At 38.4% G+C, this 18,894-nt stretch overlaps 1 protein-coding gene across 3 annotated transcripts; it reads left to right on the top strand.

Annotated features, from left to right (window-relative positions):
* Nucleotides 1-2,680: 2,680 nt before the first annotated feature.
* Nucleotides 2,681-16,470, top strand: LOC103702976 (histone-lysine N-methyltransferase ATX4-like). 3 transcript variants are annotated; one of them, XM_088722470.2, is made up of 24 exons: nucleotides 3,000-3,236; nucleotides 3,343-4,333; nucleotides 4,451-4,506; nucleotides 4,585-4,795; nucleotides 5,012-5,125; nucleotides 5,272-5,340; nucleotides 5,433-5,498; nucleotides 5,631-5,719; nucleotides 5,810-5,902; nucleotides 7,207-7,342; nucleotides 7,774-7,861; nucleotides 7,995-8,094; nucleotides 8,231-8,355; nucleotides 8,659-8,804; nucleotides 8,960-9,064; nucleotides 9,483-9,547; nucleotides 9,860-10,061; nucleotides 10,618-10,704; nucleotides 10,810-10,866; nucleotides 10,950-11,039; nucleotides 12,910-12,996; nucleotides 15,267-15,341; nucleotides 15,441-15,541; nucleotides 16,113-16,470. In XM_088722470.2, the coding sequence occupies exons 2-24, from the start codon at nucleotides 3,389-3,391 to the stop codon at nucleotides 16,201-16,203; spliced, it is 3,198 nt and encodes a 1,065-aa protein (XP_088578596.2). In that variant the 5' UTR covers nucleotides 3,000-3,236; nucleotides 3,343-3,388; the 3' UTR covers nucleotides 16,204-16,470. The 3 variants fall into 3 exon arrangements, 2 of the variants coding, with proteins under 2 accessions (XP_008783871.3, XP_088578596.2); XM_008785649.6 differs by having other exon boundaries at nucleotides 2,681-4,333; XR_003384848.4 differs by having other exon boundaries at nucleotides 2,999-4,333; nucleotides 15,427-15,541.
* The last annotated feature ends 2,424 nt before the right edge of the window (nucleotides 16,471-18,894 follow it).

The following is an 18,894-nucleotide window of genomic DNA, read 5'->3' as shown; positions in this document are numbered from 1 at the left end:
CCAATTCTTGCAATTGCTCAGAGTATCCTCCTCTAGCTTCTAGGTCTATTTTTAGTTCAAGATCTTTCTTACTAACTGGAATAAAAGAATTAGTAAATCTATTCCACTCGAAATAGGATGAACTCCTATTTACATGCCTGGACACATGAATAATTACATGTGGATTGTCGTGGCCTCAGGCTTGGGTTAATTTTATGTTGTATCGAACCCAAGCATTAAATGTTTTTAGTTTCAAAATGCTAGCTTGCCAATCTAGTAATATCTATTAATTATTTTATAGAAAATCTAATTCAAATCACACTTCCATTGAGAGCTTCGGAGCATTTGAGCCCTGCTGCCACCTTGCTACCTCGTTCATTCCAAATGACTTTCAAGTGGGGGAGGATGCTTCAAATTAGCAAACGGCCATGTCTTGTGTCAACCATGCATTTGGTTGGGCTGGTATTTTAGAATCTATATCTTCTACATACAATAGAAATTGCTAGAGGCAAGGCTCATCCATCTGTAGCTCCTTTTTTTTAGTTTTTATCAGCATGACTAGTTTCCATCTTCCTTAGATTAGATTCATCAAATACCTTTTTCTATCTTTATAATTTATATAAAGAGATATATAAATAAATATTTAGTCCCACGTTAGCTACATAGATCTTGAATACTTATAATTTTTAGGCAACATCCTAAGTTTACAGTTTATATGCGGGTCAATTCATAAGAAGCCTACCTTGTTGTAGGAGCAAAGGAGATTAGTATGTGAAAATAGAGCAAGAGGGTATTCATAAAATCTAATCTAAATAATCCAAACAGGTGAAATTCACCACTTGTATTGCACGTGCCAAATCCTAGGAACCCATGCACGCCAGTGGCGTGTGTGAGAAAGGCCGGCAGAATTGGTGGCATCCCTTTTTTGGTTGGAAACCTCGGCTCTTGGCCTTCGGTGAGTTCAATAAATCCTCGCAAATCGCAATAGTGGATAAACATTATTTACTCCGAAGTCACACCATACTTGGACTCCTGATCTCTGATGATGATTTATCCTAGGGTCGCGCTACGTCACTGGTCTCCTTGATTGGATGAGGGGAAGACACGTGCGAACCGTGGATTCGTGCATCAGAATGTGATGTCGCCGAGTTGGATGATAAAAATATTCCGGCCGTGGCCTGTTGTTTCTGATTGGTTGGTTGGATCGTGTTTGTCTCGCTGCAAGCCCAGAGAGTATGACGCTTTATTCGCGTTTCCAGGGGTCGAGATTCACACCTGGATGCAGCGCCGTCGTGCCTACTGCCAAAGGTAGCGGCCCACTCCAAGTTTTAACGGTTCGTGCACTAAAATCTAGGTGACTAGATCTTGGTACATGCAACCGAGTTCAGAGAATATTACGTGGCACCACCTCCCATCACTATTTTGCATCGAAGCAGGCCAGGACGGGGCTATCTAATCGAACAAATGCGCGTGATTTTGTGGCATTTTAATAATTATATTTTCCTTTTCTATTTATTGCTGTCCAAAATCCTAGTCAGAGAATTTGGACTAGTTTTGAGCAGGAGAGATCGAACACGAGTTCAAAAACAGCAGGTCGGTTATGGTTGTGCTTGGATGAAGAGATCTTCTAAAATCGGATCCAAAAAACAAAATAGAAACAACATCAAAGATCATCAAATTTTGTTCAATTGAGAATCCTTTGATATCTAAATATGGTAGAATATTAGAGAACAGCAGAGATTTGAGAGAGCGAAAATAGCAACATAAGCGAGAGTGCAAACATAAGAATCAGCTTACGGCAGGATGAAATTGACGTCGAGTACTAAGAAAGACGGACATGCATTTTAATTACTTAGTAACTATCTGCTTGTTACGGGGGTTGATAGCGGAGATTGTACGACAATTGTTTTACATGTACAACAAGCTATAACCATCCCACAATGTGCTTTAATAAATGCACGAGTCATAACCATTCTCTTAATAAACTTTAACTGTTTTAAATGTATTTTAATCTAAAAACACATGGTTTATCGCTATTTGTTGTTCATACAAATCGACGGCTCAATCGTCTGCTTAGGCTGACAGGTTGATCAATGCTAAGGTCAGCACCCTTGTCTACTACCGAGGTTAGTATATGCCACTTGATAGGTGGTAAGCCGGCCATCATAGCTATCAATTTGTGGACTATTAAATGCGAACATTCTATTTGAATGATTAAAAAGAAGAAAGGAACTAGGACGTTACCGATGGCTTATTGGTGTCTTTGCGTTTTTGAAGTAAAAAGATGGAACCTTAGCCCTGACAGGTAGTCAGATATCTTCTACCATCGTCCACCACGTTACAAATTTACGTGACATTGCATATGGATGGAGCAGCGCAAGCTCACTTCGACGTTGTACTTAAAATTAAAACAGAGAATATAACATATGCAGGAAAAAAAGAAAAAATGACTGCATCGAGAATCTCTTCAAAGTGAATACATGAAACAATGGAAAGCTTGAGGCGTAGTTGATCCAATATCCCAAACTCATCGGTGCTATAAAGACAACAAACTCAACAGACCAAGAACTTGAGATCAGGGATACCAAGTTTTGAATTCTCAGCATTCGTTGCTCAGAAAATCACAAAATCTATAGGCACTACAATGGTCCAGCATGTCTCAAGCTCAACAAATAACTAAGTAGAGGGGAATGCTTTCACTAGGCCTCTTTCCTCATCTTCCATTTCCTCTGCTATCACAGAGCTCAGCCAGCTGCTGACAATGGGAGAGGCTCTCAAACCAGACGGACTTGGAAATGTGAACTATGACTCTATGAGTGCAGTCGCCAAGCAGCGCAAATATCTTTCACCATTTTCTTCCCTCCCTCTTTAATTATCCTTCCCTCCATCTCAGTTTTCCCTTTCCCGCCATCAGGGGCATCTAAAAGGCCACGGCGGTCGGATCCGAGCACCGGTCGTCCCCTGGAGTCGGTCATCACAACCGACGGCTATATAAGCATCGGATGAGATCCGTACCCAAACCCACGCGCTACTTACGGCACCTCCCGCGGCCCCTCTCTCTCTTTCTCTCTCATCGCTTTCGATTTCCGACTCCGATTGGGATTTAGATTTGGAGCCGGACGTCCACGAAATCTCCACAAAAACATTAAAAAAGAAGAAAAATAAATAGAAGAACGGCCAACAGAAGGCGCGTTGTATTCTCTCGTCCCATCAGCCCATCCAAATTCTCCCCCAAAGAGTTGGAATAGAGAATTAGGGTTTCTTTCTTCCCTCTTTCCTCGTAATCTCTTCATCTTTCGTTCTTTTCTCGGATTCGAGGTTTCTTAGGGTTTCTTTTTCTTCTCGATCTCGTCGGGAATTTAGGGTTTCTCCTCCAGGATTTCGGGTCTCCTCCGCCGTTTCTGGAAGGATGATCTTTGAGCGGAGTTCGAGAGCCCGAATGCCAAGCTTGAAGGCCTGCAACGCGGAGGGCGACTCCGTTTGCGACGACGACGGGGAGGGGACGGAAGAGAGCCGCCGGAAGCGGCGGAGGGAGGATGATGGCTCGTTTCCGGTTAAGATGATCGGAGACGTCTCCCCTGACGCCGGGATGCCGTACGTTGCCGGAGGGTTCCGGCGCGGGGAGGAGCTGACCTGTGCGGCCGTGGCGTCGTCCTGGTGCACCGAGGTCTCCTGTTCCGGCGAAGTGGAATCGGGGTCCCGGGATGGGGGGGAGCCGGCGGCGCGGCCGCCCATTGTGCGGACATCAAGGGGGAGGGTCCAGGTGCTTCCTTCCCGGTTCAGTGACTCGGTCCTCATTGACCCCTGGAAGAAGGAGAAACCCAAGGGGCAGGCCTCGGACCCTCATTTCCATGATGCGGGTGGCGTTCTTGGGGCTCAAGAACAGAGCTTGAACTATAAAGGCGCCACATTTGTTACTGTAGAGCCCAATTCACTCGCATTGCTGGGGGAGGAACAGTGCTATCGGGCCTGCCGAAATTTAAGTGCCAAGAAGTACTCCAGTTCTCACAGCACGCTTACATCCCTTAATGAAAGTCTGGTTGGAGTGGAGGAGAAATATCGACCTTCAGTACCTTATGTGGAGAAGCCAATGGTTGGTCGTTCGGAGCAAGTGGCAGTGGAATGTAGGTCTCGAAAGGAGAGTGCTGAGCGGAAGGCGGATGTCTACTGGCCGGAAGATTTTGTTTTGGGTGATATAGTTTGGGCGAAGTCGGGGAAGAAGTATCCTGCTTGGCCTGCTATGGTGATTGATCCAATGCAGCAAGCTCCTGAAGTAGTTCTGAACTCCTGCATTCCAGGAGCTCTCTGCGTGATGTTTTTTGGGTACTCCGGAAATGGAAATGGAAATGAAAGGGTAACCAGATTTGTGTTTGTATACGGTCGTCTTGTTGATATTTTTTATACTTACTGCTGATATTCATATTTCGCTTTTGATCTTGTTTCACGTGTTTCTGCAATTAACGGTGTACAGGACTATGCATGGGTAAAACAAGGAATGATCTTTCCGTTTATAGACTATCTAGACAGGTCCGTACTGCAAGGTCTTAAACTTTAGAGAGTTTCTTCTTAAGTGGATCCTTCTGGAAACTACTTATTTCATTGCAGGTTTCAGGGCCAAACTCAGTTGTACAAGAACAAGTCTAGCAGTTTTAGGATGGCTATCGAGGAGGCTTTCTTAGCTGAGCTTGGTTTCTTTGGAATTCAGATGGATGGGATGAATACAGCTGGGCAGTCTGATTATAATCAATCTGTCCGTGGAGGTCTCCAAGAGGCCACTGATTCGAACCATTATCAGGAATGTCAACCACAGATGCAGGTATCTTTCTTTTATGGATAACCCAGAGGACACACTGTGACTTTTAGAACATTAGGATGTTGGGTAGACATTTCGTTTCAATATTGAATTTCATGAAGTTCTAGTATTTTCTTTTTCTTTTTGCTGTTTCATTTCTGTGTTCCGGCAATAAATAATTGCTGTACAAGGACTTCTTTCTGAATTATGTGAATTTAATTGTTTTAGTTTTCTTTGTAGGCTGTAAACAAATCAGGACCTCATTGTGAAAGTTGTGGGTTGAGTCTTCCTTCTAAAAGTGCAAAGAAAATGAAACATGATTCAGAACAATTACTATGTAAACATTGTGCTAAGGTTTGTATTAATATGCTTCAACAATGTCTTCTTTTAGTGCGTTTATCTTTGAAGTCTGCTTAGCAGTTGGACAGCTAGTGTTGCTTGTATAGCTTGTCTAAAATGTTGTACAATGTTAACAATTGTGTACTTTGCTCTTTTTGCAGCTTTTAAAGTCCAAACAGTATTGCGGTATATGCAAGAAAATTTGGCATCACACGGATGGTGGAAATTGGGTAATAAGATGTACCTGTTGAGTGAATCTATTTGTTATTTATCCTCCAGTGATAGAAATGTGACAAGGCTTTTATTTGGACTTCCAAATTAGGTTTGTTGTGATGGATGTCAAGTTTGGGTTCATATAGAATGTGACAAAACATGCGGTAGCCTAAAGGTATGTTTTTTCCCTTAATCTTGCTTTAGTCATGCTTCAATTATAATTTGACAACATTTTATTTTTTCTTCAAATTTGTGCTGTCTTGAGTATGAGAGTGGTTTTCACTGATAGCGTATGTTATTTTTATAGGATCTGGAAAACACTGATTACTTTTGCCCTGATTGCAAGCCAAAGTATTTTAAATTATCTGATACAGTGAAAAAGCATTCAACAATTAGGTACTACGTTCTTCCTGACCGTTAGCCATTGGGACAGTAATGTTGGATGTACCTACTGATTTTAACTAATGATGCTTGCCTTCTGAACAGATGTGAGAACAGCAGTTTGCAACACAGACTTCCTGAGGAGATGATTGTTTGTTGTTGTGGTATTGAAGGGATATATTTACCAGAGCAGCATGTGTAAGCATCAAAGTTTGTTGACTCGTATTAAAGACAAAATATAGATAACTCTTTCTTGGCAAAGCATGAATTAAATAAGCCATATTGTTACTTAAATCACATGGTTTCTTTTCTATTATGCTGGTTTGAAATATGTATTGGCAGACTAATTAGGCTGTCAATTATATTTTCTGTTGCAATGATTAATTATATATTTTTCATTAACACTAGTTGGTTTAGTTCTGGCGGTATGCAATCTCTGTTAATGTATGTTGGAGCAGTCACCACCTTTTTCATATATCAAGCAGTTAGAATATAAGTGGATTAATATAGCATGAGATCCTTATTTAATAAGGTAATTGGTAATCTTGGATAGGCAAGTTTGTCTTCTTTGTCAAATGATGAATAAAACCAAATCTCTGGTTATGAAAAAAAAGGACAACTAACATCTTGGCCTTGAATGAAGTTTGGAATCAACAAACATGTAATATATGGCAGAAGCTTTCTTGCATAAGAGTTGTTTATTAAACTAGTATAAGATAGCCATGAATTTGGTGATTCATGACCTGACCACGTTGTTCATGTATAAATTGATCATTACTTTGCTCTGTTTTTCCCCTTCTCGTACTTTATCACTTCTGTCTTGTCTACCAAGATACCTGTGGATTTCTTCATGGGCATGCATAAGATCAAACACTTTCAGTGTCTCTGGGGCACCACTGTCTGCTTTAGTGTGGACGTGCTTTGTTTTTCTCATGCACATGTATATTATTTCCAGTGCTTTCTTCTCAAGTTTCTTTATTTAGCTCACTTCCAATTCTTGTTTCTTAACTTTCAATGTTGAACTAAGTTGAGGCACATCTCATTTTAAGGAATCCCAGCATCTTGGATAAATTGAAGCAGACATGATTTCATGCAATATTTTTGTGACAAGGTGCATACATTATAGGGGCTGCTATGATGCAAGGTTTTGTTAATATAGTCCAAATAGGAGGATCTTGATGGAAGTAGAGAGGGAGAATGGAATTCAAAATTTAACTTTCTTTGATGTAGTTTTTTGTTCTTCATGGCTATAAACATTGAAGATGGACTCGCATAGCTGATCAAAATTGTGTGGGATGTAATATGATTATGATTTTCCCATATTATTAATTTTTCATTCAGGGGAGGGTTTATCAGATTATTGGATGGCTTGGCCTTGTATGCTAGTCTTTATGGCAGAATCTAGTCAAATGTGTTTGTTCAATTGCTTATTATTTTCTTTACAAATTTATGTATCTTGCATAGCTGTGTATTAACTATCAACATTTAAATTGGTTTTGTAGGGTTTTATGTCAGTGTGGCTCTTGCAAGACAAAGAAGTCAACACTTTGTGAGTGGGAACGGCATACAGGTTCTAGAAGTAAAAATTGGAAGATTAGTGTTAAAGTCAAAAGTACAATGCTGCCACTGGGAAAATGGGTTTGTATTTGATGAAGATACAGTATTTTCTGATTAAGTTTACAGCTTCCATGGACCATCATTCTTTTTTTCTTTTTCTTTTTCTTTTTTTCTGGGAAAGCATTGCACACTTGTTTCTAGCTCAGCTTTTTCTTTAGATGAACATCTCATAACTTGTAAATTAAGTCCTTCAGGCGGAATCCATGATCATAAGAATTGGACAGAATCTCTACTCGAAGCTCTTAATCATTTTATGCTGGTTATTTATAATACTGATATATTTATATATTTGGTTTCTACATTGCCATTATTCTTCGAATAATAATAATATTTTTCAAGATATGTTGCTATCCAGTTGGTGTAAAAGTAGAGTTTTGCTGAATGAAATGTTCTTATAGTTGAGAATCTGGTATATTGCTTTGAATGTTAACTTTGATCATGGTATTGTGCAGATAGAACAATATGGTGGGTCTTCTGCAAACCATGCTAAATGCTTACCTCCAAAAGTAAGGAAACAGAAGCTTATAGCATCACTGCAGGGTACAGCACTTCTCAAATGTTACTGTTCTTCTAATTTAGCAACTTGTGTTAGCAATTGCTACACATATGCCCGTCACTCCCCGAAATCCTTACTAGACAAACTAATTGTGGTTGTGATTTTTTTTCTTGACAGAACCATATGATCCAGTGTATGCTAAATGGACAACAGAGCGTTGTGCAGTCTGCAGATGGGTTGAAGATTGGGATTACAATAAAATCATTATCTGCAACAGGTAGGCAATCATTTTCATCATCTGGGTTTTTAGCCTACTCTGCCACTATTTCTTTTCTTGGGGTCCAGGCTAAAGTTAAAAAGATGATGACAGAACTCTTTTAGATAATCTACTATCAAATTCATATAATTTCCAGATGCCAAATAGCTGTCCACCAGGAATGTTATGGAGCACGAAATGTACAAGATTTCACGTCTTGGGTTTGCAGGGCATGTGAAATGCCTCTGCATAAATGGGAGTGCTGTCTTTGTCCTGTAAAAGGTATTTTTCGATATATTTCTGAATTTCCATCTTATTATGTTTGTATTATTCATCTGTTATGAACAGATGTCTTTATTTTTATAAACAGATGCCTCTGCATTACAAACTGAACAAGTTGATCTGGTTGCTATCTTAATTTCCAAGTCATATGTGAAAATCCTGTTGGATGCCCTATGTTTAGTTATTGAATTTGTCAATGACACAGTTGCTTCACTGTCTATTTAGTTGGCGAATTTGCTGCATGTTTGATTTCCATTATGAGTACATATAAATCTTAATAACTTTGCCTGTGTTATTTCATAGGGGGCGCTTTAAAGCCAACAGATGTTGATTCTTTATGGGTCCATGTTACATGTGCCTGGTTTCAGCCAGAAGTTTCTTTCTCCAGTGATGAAACCATGGAGCCTGCTGTTGGCATATTGAATATTTCTCCACAATCATTTACTAAGGTTAAGATGTTATTGTGGTTGATATGATCTTTTAAATAATTGTCCTCTGTAGTTTTCTACAAATATAACATGGCATCGTTCCAATACAATTTCAGAGCTTGTAATTTTGAAATAAGATGATTAAATTACTGATTTTGTTTTCATTGTGCCTGCAGACATGTGTGATATGTAAGAAGATGCATGGTGCATGCACAAAATGCTACAAGTGTTCCACTTATTATCATGCAATGTGTGCATCAAGAGCAGGGTATCGCATGGAGGTATTGACTGATCATAATGAATGATGAACATATCATACTGTGAAAATGCTAACAAAATTTTTGGAACTGTAAGCTAAAGGGAAATTATTCAATTCTTTTCTTGGGTTTGTCAAGCATGTGAGAAAAAACCATAATAATAACTTGATTCCTCCTACAATTTTTCCCTGAACGCTCTAGTAAGGCTTTTTATTTTTATGTCGTGGTGATTTAGACCCTGAATTCTGAGTAGGATGTTCAATGTGCAAGTCATTGAACTATGACTTATAAGCACAGTGATTATGCATGGTCTTGTAAATGCAACTTTTTTACATTATAAATGTTAGATCATCATTTTACATTTCCCCCCTTTTGCTATATCATCATTTTGATAACTAGTGGAAAAGGATGATTGAACTTACATTTGCTTTGACAATTGCAGTTGCACTGCTTAGAAAGAAATGGGAAACAGATAACACAAATGGTCTCATATTGCGCATTTCACAGGTAAGATTTTCTGGATCATGATATTTTGTAATTAAAATCTTTCATATGGCTGTTTGGACCTCCCATGCGGTCTTTTTCTGCACTCTTCTAAGCATGATGAAAAGCGACCTCTGGATGTTGAATACTCCATTGCATTTCAATTTGTACAGTACAGCTGGCAGCACTTGTTTGCATTAATATTAAAAAGCAGCATGCTGCTGCTGCTGCCATTATTTGCAGGGCAATGTATAAAGCCTGCAGTTAAAATTGGAGTTATTGGAATTTCCTGTATATCATATTTCAATTAAGATGAATTTACCATTTTCTGTGCAGGGCTCCAAACCCAGATACTGTCTTGATTGTGCAGACACCAGCAGGTGTTTTCTCTACCAAAAATTTGCTCCAAAATAGTGAGAAGCAGACTGGTTCGAGACTGATTAGGAAGGACATCACCCAGGATGCAGCCCTACCTACTTCACCTTCTGAATCTTCATCTGCTGCGAGGTGCCTGATTTACAAAAGGATAGACACTAAGGTATGTTACTGGAGATCTTATTCTTGCCGATGCAGAAGCACTTTTTGTTTGGGAAATTGGATCTAAAAATTCTGATGTCTGAGTGTTTAAATTCATTCAGATGTCCTTTAAATGCTGAACACTTAATAATAATGCTCCTATGGCAATTTTTAACACGGTTACAAATTCTTCATTTTATCTTCCCCCCTTGATAAAGATTGTGGTTTCTGGACCTTGTTGAGTCTGTCACTTTGCAACCTTAATGTCATTTGATTGTAAATTCTTGTACCGGTAACCATTTAACTTTAGTAAAACAGACAGATAGGTTGCTACATTTTTTCCTTAGACCATGCAAATCTCGTCATAATCTTCATTTGTTACATAGAGTATAGCATCTATAGAACATAAGCATGTTTGGACTTATCTTTGAATAATTTGGCTAACATTTAATGCTATAAAGATGGAGTTTCTGTATACTTGTTTGTGTTGGTTAATATTGCAGTTCTAGTTTTATTTTTTCCTTCTTAAATCATTGTGTGCTTCTCTACCTATATTAAATTGTTTATCTGCTTTTCAGAGAAAACAAGAGGAGGCTATTGCCTGCCATGTGATGGGGCCTCGCCACCATCCTTTGGATGCTATTGAAAATTTGAATGCTCCTAGGGTAATTCTCCTGTTCAATACACATGTTATTAGTCTTCAGATCCTTCTGATTTAGAGAGTGATAATCCATGGAAATTTTAAGATACTCCTTTGATCTTGTGAACAGGAAGAGAAGGATCCTAAATCATTTTTGACATTCAGGGAACGCCTTAAATACTTGCAGGTAAATTTCTTCTTCATCTACATTTTCTTTCACTGTACAGTTTTTTTTATTCTCATTAGTTCTTTGTTTGCTCATGTCTCCAGTCAACTGAACACAGTAGGGTCTGCTTTGGTAAGTCTGGAATACATGGATGGGGCCTCTTTGCCCGTCGGAACATTCAGGAAGGAGAAATGGTACTACTTTCAACTATGAAGTACTCAGAAGTTTTTTTTTTGAAAAATTTAGATATCATTTTGATTTTTTGCCTCAAGATATAGCAGTTGATTCGGTGCTGTGGACTAGGTAGAGATCATGTAATTAAGCATGAAATTTGTTCAAAACCTTTAATCTGTTGATCAGTCCTTCTAGGATGATGTAGAAGCTTGCTGCTTATTGCTGAACAATATGATGATTTATTTGTATATGATGTTATTATTCTGCTGCTATCTTTTGAGATCATAATACTTTCATTTACGACTGGACTGTAGTTAAAGTATCTTAGTTGCAAACTAAGTTGTTCTAGAAAAGATAAATCATCATATAAACATGTACATTGTCAAGTAAAAGTTCATACAGCATTGTACAATGAAGAGCATTTTTTTTAGCTGTGCAGTTTTAAGGATCAATAATGATCAATTTTTTCGCTAATGAGAATCATTTTCCTTGTTCATGTAGTAGAAGAGAGGGGAACATCTCAGTACTTTCATCTTCTTTATACAAAATAGATTCTGAACTGCCTTTCTCCTTCTCTTTTTCGGACAAAAGACAAACAGGGGGTTGAGAATATTTGCCTTGTTCATGCAGTAGAAGAGAGGGGAACAGCTCAGTGCTTTCATCTTCTTTATAGACAATAGATTCTGATCTGCCTTTCTCCTTCTCTTTTTTTGGAGAGAGAAACAGGGGGTTCAGCATAGGCCAACTGGTTAAGGATATAATTCAAAAATTCTCTAGGAGACTATATCTGCTCTTACAAGACCAAAGATCTACACCTTGTTCCAAGTTATTTGCATCTTCTTTCTATTACTCCGTCCACTCCGGAGTCTAAGCTTTCAATTTCATACTCACCTGATGCTTCTTCTCCCCTTAACAAAGTTTTCACTTTTACTCTCAAGTCTCAAGTTACAAGAAGCCACCTAGAATTATCTAAAAAGATGGAGCCAGATTGCAACTCGATTTCCTTCTCCTCCTTCTCTATTCAAGGAGGATTCTGTACTTGTATCTCTGTGTGGCATGAGGAAAAAATTACCACCCTTGATTTTGGAAAATACCATTAGAAATCTAAGTCCATTTAAGTCGATGATGTTATCTACAAGTGTTCATACATTAAAAGTAATAATGCTACATTTGTTTTCATTGTTTCCATTGTAATGCTAGTGAACAGGCTTATGGGAAATAGGTAAATGTGAGGCTTGGAGGAGAATGTATCTGAGATTAATAGGTGGATGTCATGCTCTAAGAGGCCCAGAGGTAACAAAACACATGCATGGATAACAAAATGTTTGATGGGCTTGACACTTTCCATTCACATTGTTAGTGAAGCTTATATTTTTGGTTGGCATAGGCGTTGGTGGTGATAGAAATATCTTCTTTGCCTTCCCATTATGTCGATTCAGATGTTGCTTCACTCAATTGTCTTAATCTAGGGGGATTTGAATTCGTAGTCTTGACATCTTTTTATTACGCTCAAGAATAGGAAATTAACTTAATTCACTGAATTGCTTATGTTCATCTTTTGTGAAAAGTTTCAGATTTGAATATCCAGACACAGATGCACCCATCATTATTGAGATGCTTATGATTGTCAATGCTGGAAGCTTTAGATTTAAGCCAACCGCACCTGCCCAATGCCTGCCCATAACCATAGCCACCTGATCACACATCCCAGCACCACCATCACACCACACCCTCACCTACCCACTATGAATGAATTGAATGCATATGGAGATGACATGTACATATATGGATACATACACTTCAATAGTCCATTTTGCTTAGTCACATATGAATAAAAGAAATACCCTTGATTTCTTAAATTGGACCTAACAAACCTGAGATTATATTCAGGTGGTTGAATATCGCGGTGAGCAGGTAAGACGCAGTGTTGCGGATCTAAGGGAAGCACGTTATCGGCTGGAAAAAAAGGATTGTTATGTGAGTCATCCTACGTCTAGCTTTCTGGCTCTGTTCTTTATACAACATAAAGTTCTAATGAAGAATGAACCTATGTTGAATTATTGACTTGTTAATTGTTATTTTACATATCTCTGCATCTTTGCTTGTGCGTATACAAATTTGTGCTTGCATGCTTTCACACTTTGTTGAGCAAACATGCAGATTCCACCTGTTTTATTTCTAAGGTCTAAGAAGAAGCAAAAACTGAAAGCGAGGTTCAGACCGAACCAGATAGAAAAACTGATGCAACAGTCTTCTTCCTAGGGAAAATCCTTGAATATACCTCCATTCCCTGATCTTCCAGAAGAAAGCTGGCCCAGCCATCTCATGCATGCATCTACTTTTTTTTAATTTATTCTTGGTCTCTGTTCTGTCAGTGACATTTAAACTTAATGAAGAAGCATAAAAGGTCCCAAAGAGCCAGCTGAATGGCATGTTGGGAAGTATCTTTCACTGTTTCACTTGATTTGACTGCAAGATAAGCAGCTCTCCTGCAAGAATTTTCCTTGTTTAAACTATCATCGGTTTTCAGCCAACAAAATGCACTTACCTTCAACAGAGAGTCTCTGGCATATCTTGTATATGTGATAGTACCCAAAATTTTGAAAATCTATAGAATTCTTCATGTACTAGTTCTTGACATTCTCATTTCTACCTATTTGGCTGTAGATTCCAAGCTGCAGGATTCTAGAAGCATATTTGCTTCATTGGCCAATGGGTTTTCTCAACTTTATGTAAAATTCATTCATCAATGAAACTCTCCCATTGTGCTTCCACCATTCATGCCTCCACTCCAAGCAATTCAAGAGAGTGGGAAATTGAAGGACTGAAGGAGCTTTACTTGCCTATATATGCTTTCAGAAAGGGTTGTCTTGCGAATACTAAACTGCCTATGTACCAGAGCGAAAATAATAGCATTTTTAATTACTTATTAAAAATTCTGATACCCTTATTCTACTTCTGGGTTTAAAAGCTTCCTCTGAGTATCTTTTCCAATACCATTTTAAAATAATCGCAACCCAGGCCTCATTTTCATCTGCCAGCTTCTGTCATAATTCTCCTGCAGGGTGAGACTCATTTCCCTAGTATCAACAAGTTTAAGACCTTTAAATTCTTTTCTTTTGCCAACCTTCCAATTCATCAAATTATATTCTTCCCACCTGTGGAATACCCTCTCCACAAGAAGATACTCCTGATTCTGATATCCTAATTATGTACTTCCATGGAAAAAGGCTCATATAATGAATTTTTAGGTTGCTGAGAGCTGAGTTATTTGATGTAATTCTTCCCTCTGATGTTACTAGATTCTCTTTCCATCAGGCAAGCTTCTATGTGTACTTTAGCTCTGTAGCATCCAATCTCTCTTTCTAGTTTTGCAGCCTTGGTGGCAGGCCCAGTAGTTCTCTAGATCCTCTATTGACAATCATGTAGGCTGTGCCATCTCCAACGCCTTTGCTTCAAATCCCTTATCCATAACCACTGCTTTTGTACAGTTGTTTGACATTTGCAGACATTCATGAATTGATTTGTGCAAACATCCAAGAGGCAACAGCAACAATAGTAGGAACAACACCACCTCCAAGAAACAACAGCACCATTTATTTAATTGATTATTGTACATTGAGTATGGATGAATGAGTAAAAAGATTGTGGATCATTTTATAGCAGACTTAATTAGGAGAATCATTCAGCAAATGAAGCTTTGGGAGTCTATAAGCTAATGAAACAAAATAACTTCGCACTGATTCAGATGATATTGTAAGTTTGTAACTATGCCTATCATGGTCTATGTCCTTGAATTCTATGCACAAATTCTTCCTAACAATTTAATCACGGAGTATTGAAGTAAATCATCACATTACCATATCACTCGAAGTTTCTTTGCCTACTCTAGAGTATATTGCCAGTCTTGCTCTCCCAAACTTGCTCATTTTTGAATCTATCATTTCAAGATTTTTAGTTTTTCCACTTTTTTATTTTTATTAGCCAGCAAGGTTCATATTGATAATCTTGCAGTAAAGCTACTGGCCCGAACCTCTATTGGTTAAAAGCTTGTTCATGTCTCTCTCTGATGATTAGTTAAACTCATAATGTACAATCCCTTATTGATCTCGACCATGTGCATATGTTTGGAGTGCATGTAAGCAGTGCCGGAGAGCTTTTCTGGAAAATCTTTTATGGTTTACTACAAATTGGCTTTAGCTTATGCATTCTTTATAAATAGTTGTACCATCTATTTTCTTTTGCAGCTTTTTAAAATCAGTGAAGAAGTGGTGGTTGATGCTACAGATAAAGGAAACATAGCACGCCTAATTAACCACTCTGTAAGTCATGACAACAATTTCCTTTTCCTTGATTAAGATTTTGATAGAACAGATTACTAGAATTATCTCTACTCTGACATTTAAGGGTTTTTGGTGCAGTGCATGCCCAACTGCTATGCAAGAATAATGAGTGTTGGTGACGATCAGAGCCGGATTGTACTTATCGCCAAGAGGAATGTTTCTGCAGGCGAGGAGTTAACGTATTGCTTCTTTACTTACCTCTATAATCTCTAATCTTAGTTTAAATTTGGCTCTTACTTGAGAAATAACAAACCTGCTGCTGTGGAATTTGAAAACAGCTTCAATCATTCTTAAGATCCATAACTTTGGGTTTAGATAAAGTGATATTGTAACTAAAAGTAAGAAATAAAAAAATTTAATCAGGCGAGTGCCTTTTCTTCATCAGCTAACCAATTCAGCAGGTCACTCTGTTGGTCAACAGTTACATTTTTATGCAGTCTTGTCCTAAAATGTCTTGCCCTTGCATCTGTATTATCATGATTTGGCACTGTGTGACAGGTATCGAGTCTTCTTTTTTTAGTCAATGAAATTTTGAAGCTGTTGATCTTGAGTGAAAGAATACTTGTGGCACATTAAATGAGTGCTAGTGCTCACACTTCATAATTTTTTCCGTACCTTTCCCAAGATCTGTTATAGAATGACTGGCTTGACGGGTGACATTGTGCTGTCTCATTCATGCTATTCTGCCAATATGGTTAATATCCCATAAATGATCTTTAGGCTAATCAGTTGCCGTCCTCCTTGCTGTAGGTACGATTACTTGTTTGATCCTGATGAAGCTGAGGAATGCAAAGTTCCCTGCCTCTGCAAAGCTCCAAACTGTCGGAAATATATGAATTAGGCAGTTGTATATTACCATTTAATTCTTCGACATGGAAGCCAATATTACCATTTAATTCTTTGACATGGAAGCCATTCTTTTGTCATTGAGATTTTCCACTGCTAAAGTTAGATGAATCTGTATTTTATTTCCAGATTGTTTAATAAATATCAAGCTACATCTCGAGGTTACTGACATTCAGAAGGGTATCATCACCATTGTAAATTGCTTACTCTAATGTACAAACTACAGGATTATTGTCAATGAAGCATTTTCTTAGATTTTCCCCGTTGTTGGTCTTTGTTTGATCCACCTTGGTATCCTCCTTTTTTCTTCTTGGAGAAGTGGGGATCCTCCTTGGTTATCTTTGGAAACTAGATGCTGGTGGTGACAATGTTGTCTGAAGTGCTCAATGTGTGTCTACGTCATGGGTTTCAGAATTGGTGGCCCTGTGGAGAAGACGTAAATTGAATGTTTTATCAGCTTTATTAAATCAGATCGTAGTTACCTCCATCGGCGAGCCCTGAGCATTTGCATCTATAATGTGGAGGGAGGGTGCGTGGAAGGGCATCAATCGAGTCATCCATATCATCCAACATTCAGAACATTGTGATGGGTGGAGGATAACTCGTTTGCAGTCATCAGGTGGTCAGCATGAAAGGGTAAAAGCCCAACTGTTTACTCTCTTGTTTCAGATGTATCATCTCTCTATTTAAATACTCATGCGTACAGGGAGGCCAGCCACGTAGCTGACATTTAATGGTTAAAGTTAGATGCAGTATAAATACAATATGATATGTTAACGTGGGTGTTTTAGTTAGTTTTATTAAACTAAAAACAGCTGCAGCTAAGTAGAGCTTTAGCTTTGGGGAGAAGCTTCAATATGGAGATTTTCTATGTTTTCAACTTTTTGAGAAATCAGAATATTTTCAATTTACCTGGTATCTCAAAAATATTTTTGGAGGGCTCAAAAATAATTCCTGGCTCTCTAGAAATGGGACTTTAATAGCTAAAGCTGGATGCCGAGGGGAGGTTGTATCTCATTTGAATGCAGGACTTGTCCACGGCCTCGTAGCTATCAAATCTATGTAGCCAGTGCTGGTTATTATTTGTCACTTTTAGGTTGCTAACTTTCGTTCTAAAATAAATTTTTAATTGCCAGGCACTCACAAGGGTAATGGAGGATTTAGTGTCTAGAAGATGCTTCCCATTAGTATTCCCTACTGAACGAAGCATCATCCGAGAACAAGAACTGTAAGGCGGAACGAAGCATCATCCGAGAACAGGAACTGTAAAGCGAATGCAGAATCCGATATAGAGACAGGCAGTCACAGGAGAAACAGAGGTTGAAGTAAGATCAAGACGAGCCTCTCTTTCTTCCACCCTGCAAAGAAGAGGCCCCTGACAAATCAGCCAACAATCGGTTGATGTGGCCAAGAACCTCAGTATGTGATTTACGCTTACGTGGGGGCACAAAGGCGTTCCGTTCACGGCTTTCAACACTACATAAACAGCTGTGGATCGATGAATTCAGACTTCTGAATGGTTAAAGTGTGGCATGTCATTCATGAGATCTTTTTTCTTAAAGACTAGCTCTTCTGTTCTTTTAATTCTTAGGAGAGGTTTCCTATTCTAGTCTTGTAATCTTTATTGGAACTGAACTAGGACTAGGACTAGCAAATAAATCTCTCTTCTCGCCTTATAGATATTAGACCGGCATATATAGAGCCTTCTTGATCCGATTTCTTTATCTTAATTGATAATGGATGCTTATGCTACACATCCAGCTTTATGTCGTTGTTACTATTTTTGCAAAATATAATCAATTGAAAATGACAAATTACCCACGTTTTGGAAATCTCAACATGGGGAGGCTGCTGGATTACATGTTCTGAAAATTATTGAAATTATTGGTTTGTTAAATTGCTCGATTGTCCAAACATAATCTTGATAACAAAAAGAAGGGATGCAACATTTTCTATTAAAAACTATAGAGGGATTATTGCATGGTAGAAGCACAATTTGATAATTTTACAGACAAACGGGATTCTTTAGCAGTAATGGTTCATGCAATCACAAATTAGCACTTTTTGGTTCCTAAACAAATGAATCTAAACTGAGCTCAAATGGATCTCTGAGATTTAATTCTAAATGTTGACAACGAAATTTTGTTGCACTCTTGTGATGAGATCCAGTTCGTGTTTGAGATCAACCAATCTTGGGTTAGACGTAGTGCTGGTGTGGTTGTGTGTCAGTCTAGATCGATTCCTACATTTTAGCAGGATTGCTAACCATTCACGCAGGAAAGAATGCAAAGTTTTCTTGTCAGCTTTGGGGTTTAACTTGGTCTTGAGCAGTTTTTTTAAAAAAAAATTTATTTTTTTTACATCCAAGACTGGGATGTCAAGTTTGATGTTACTTAGGTCTCAGCTTGAGCCTGTTTCATAGATAGATCAAGTCAGGCTCGAAATTTATGAATCAAAGTTGTGCCCAGCACCTTCAGACTCGTATATATGGAATTTGGTGGCTAAACTCATCTCTGGACCTGAGAATCCACACTTGGGACGTAGATTCATCGTCTATTTCGAACAAGGAATCAAATATTAACTGGGACAGTAATGCATTCACTAGACTCATAACCAGCAACATTAGATCAATTAGGACCTGATTGGCTATAAAAAAATTAATGTGAAACGTATGTGTTGTCTGCAT

The sequence above is a fragment of the Phoenix dactylifera genome, chromosome 5 (genome assembly GCF_051530095.1).
Source record: "Phoenix dactylifera cultivar Ajwa chromosome 5, Ajwa_hap1_PhDact_Kaust_v1.1, whole genome shotgun sequence".
Classification (NCBI taxonomy): Eukaryota; Viridiplantae; Streptophyta; class Magnoliopsida; order Arecales; family Arecaceae; genus Phoenix; species Phoenix dactylifera.
This window is presented reverse-complemented; position numbering and strand designations above follow the sequence as displayed.

Excerpts from the sequence above, each read along its gene's own strand:
- LOC103702976 (XM_008785649.6), top strand. The coding sequence starts at position 3,389 with ATGATCTTTGAGCGGAGTTCGAGAGCCCGAATGCCAAGCTTGAAGGCC. Across the intron at positions 8,805-8,959 it reads CTCCACAATCATTTACTAAG|ACATGTGTGATATGTAAGAA; the intron begins GTTAAGATGTTA and ends TTGTGCCTGCAG. Across the intron at positions 9,065-9,482 it reads GAGCAGGGTATCGCATGGAG|TTGCACTGCTTAGAAAGAAA; the intron begins GTATTGACTGAT and ends TGACAATTGCAG.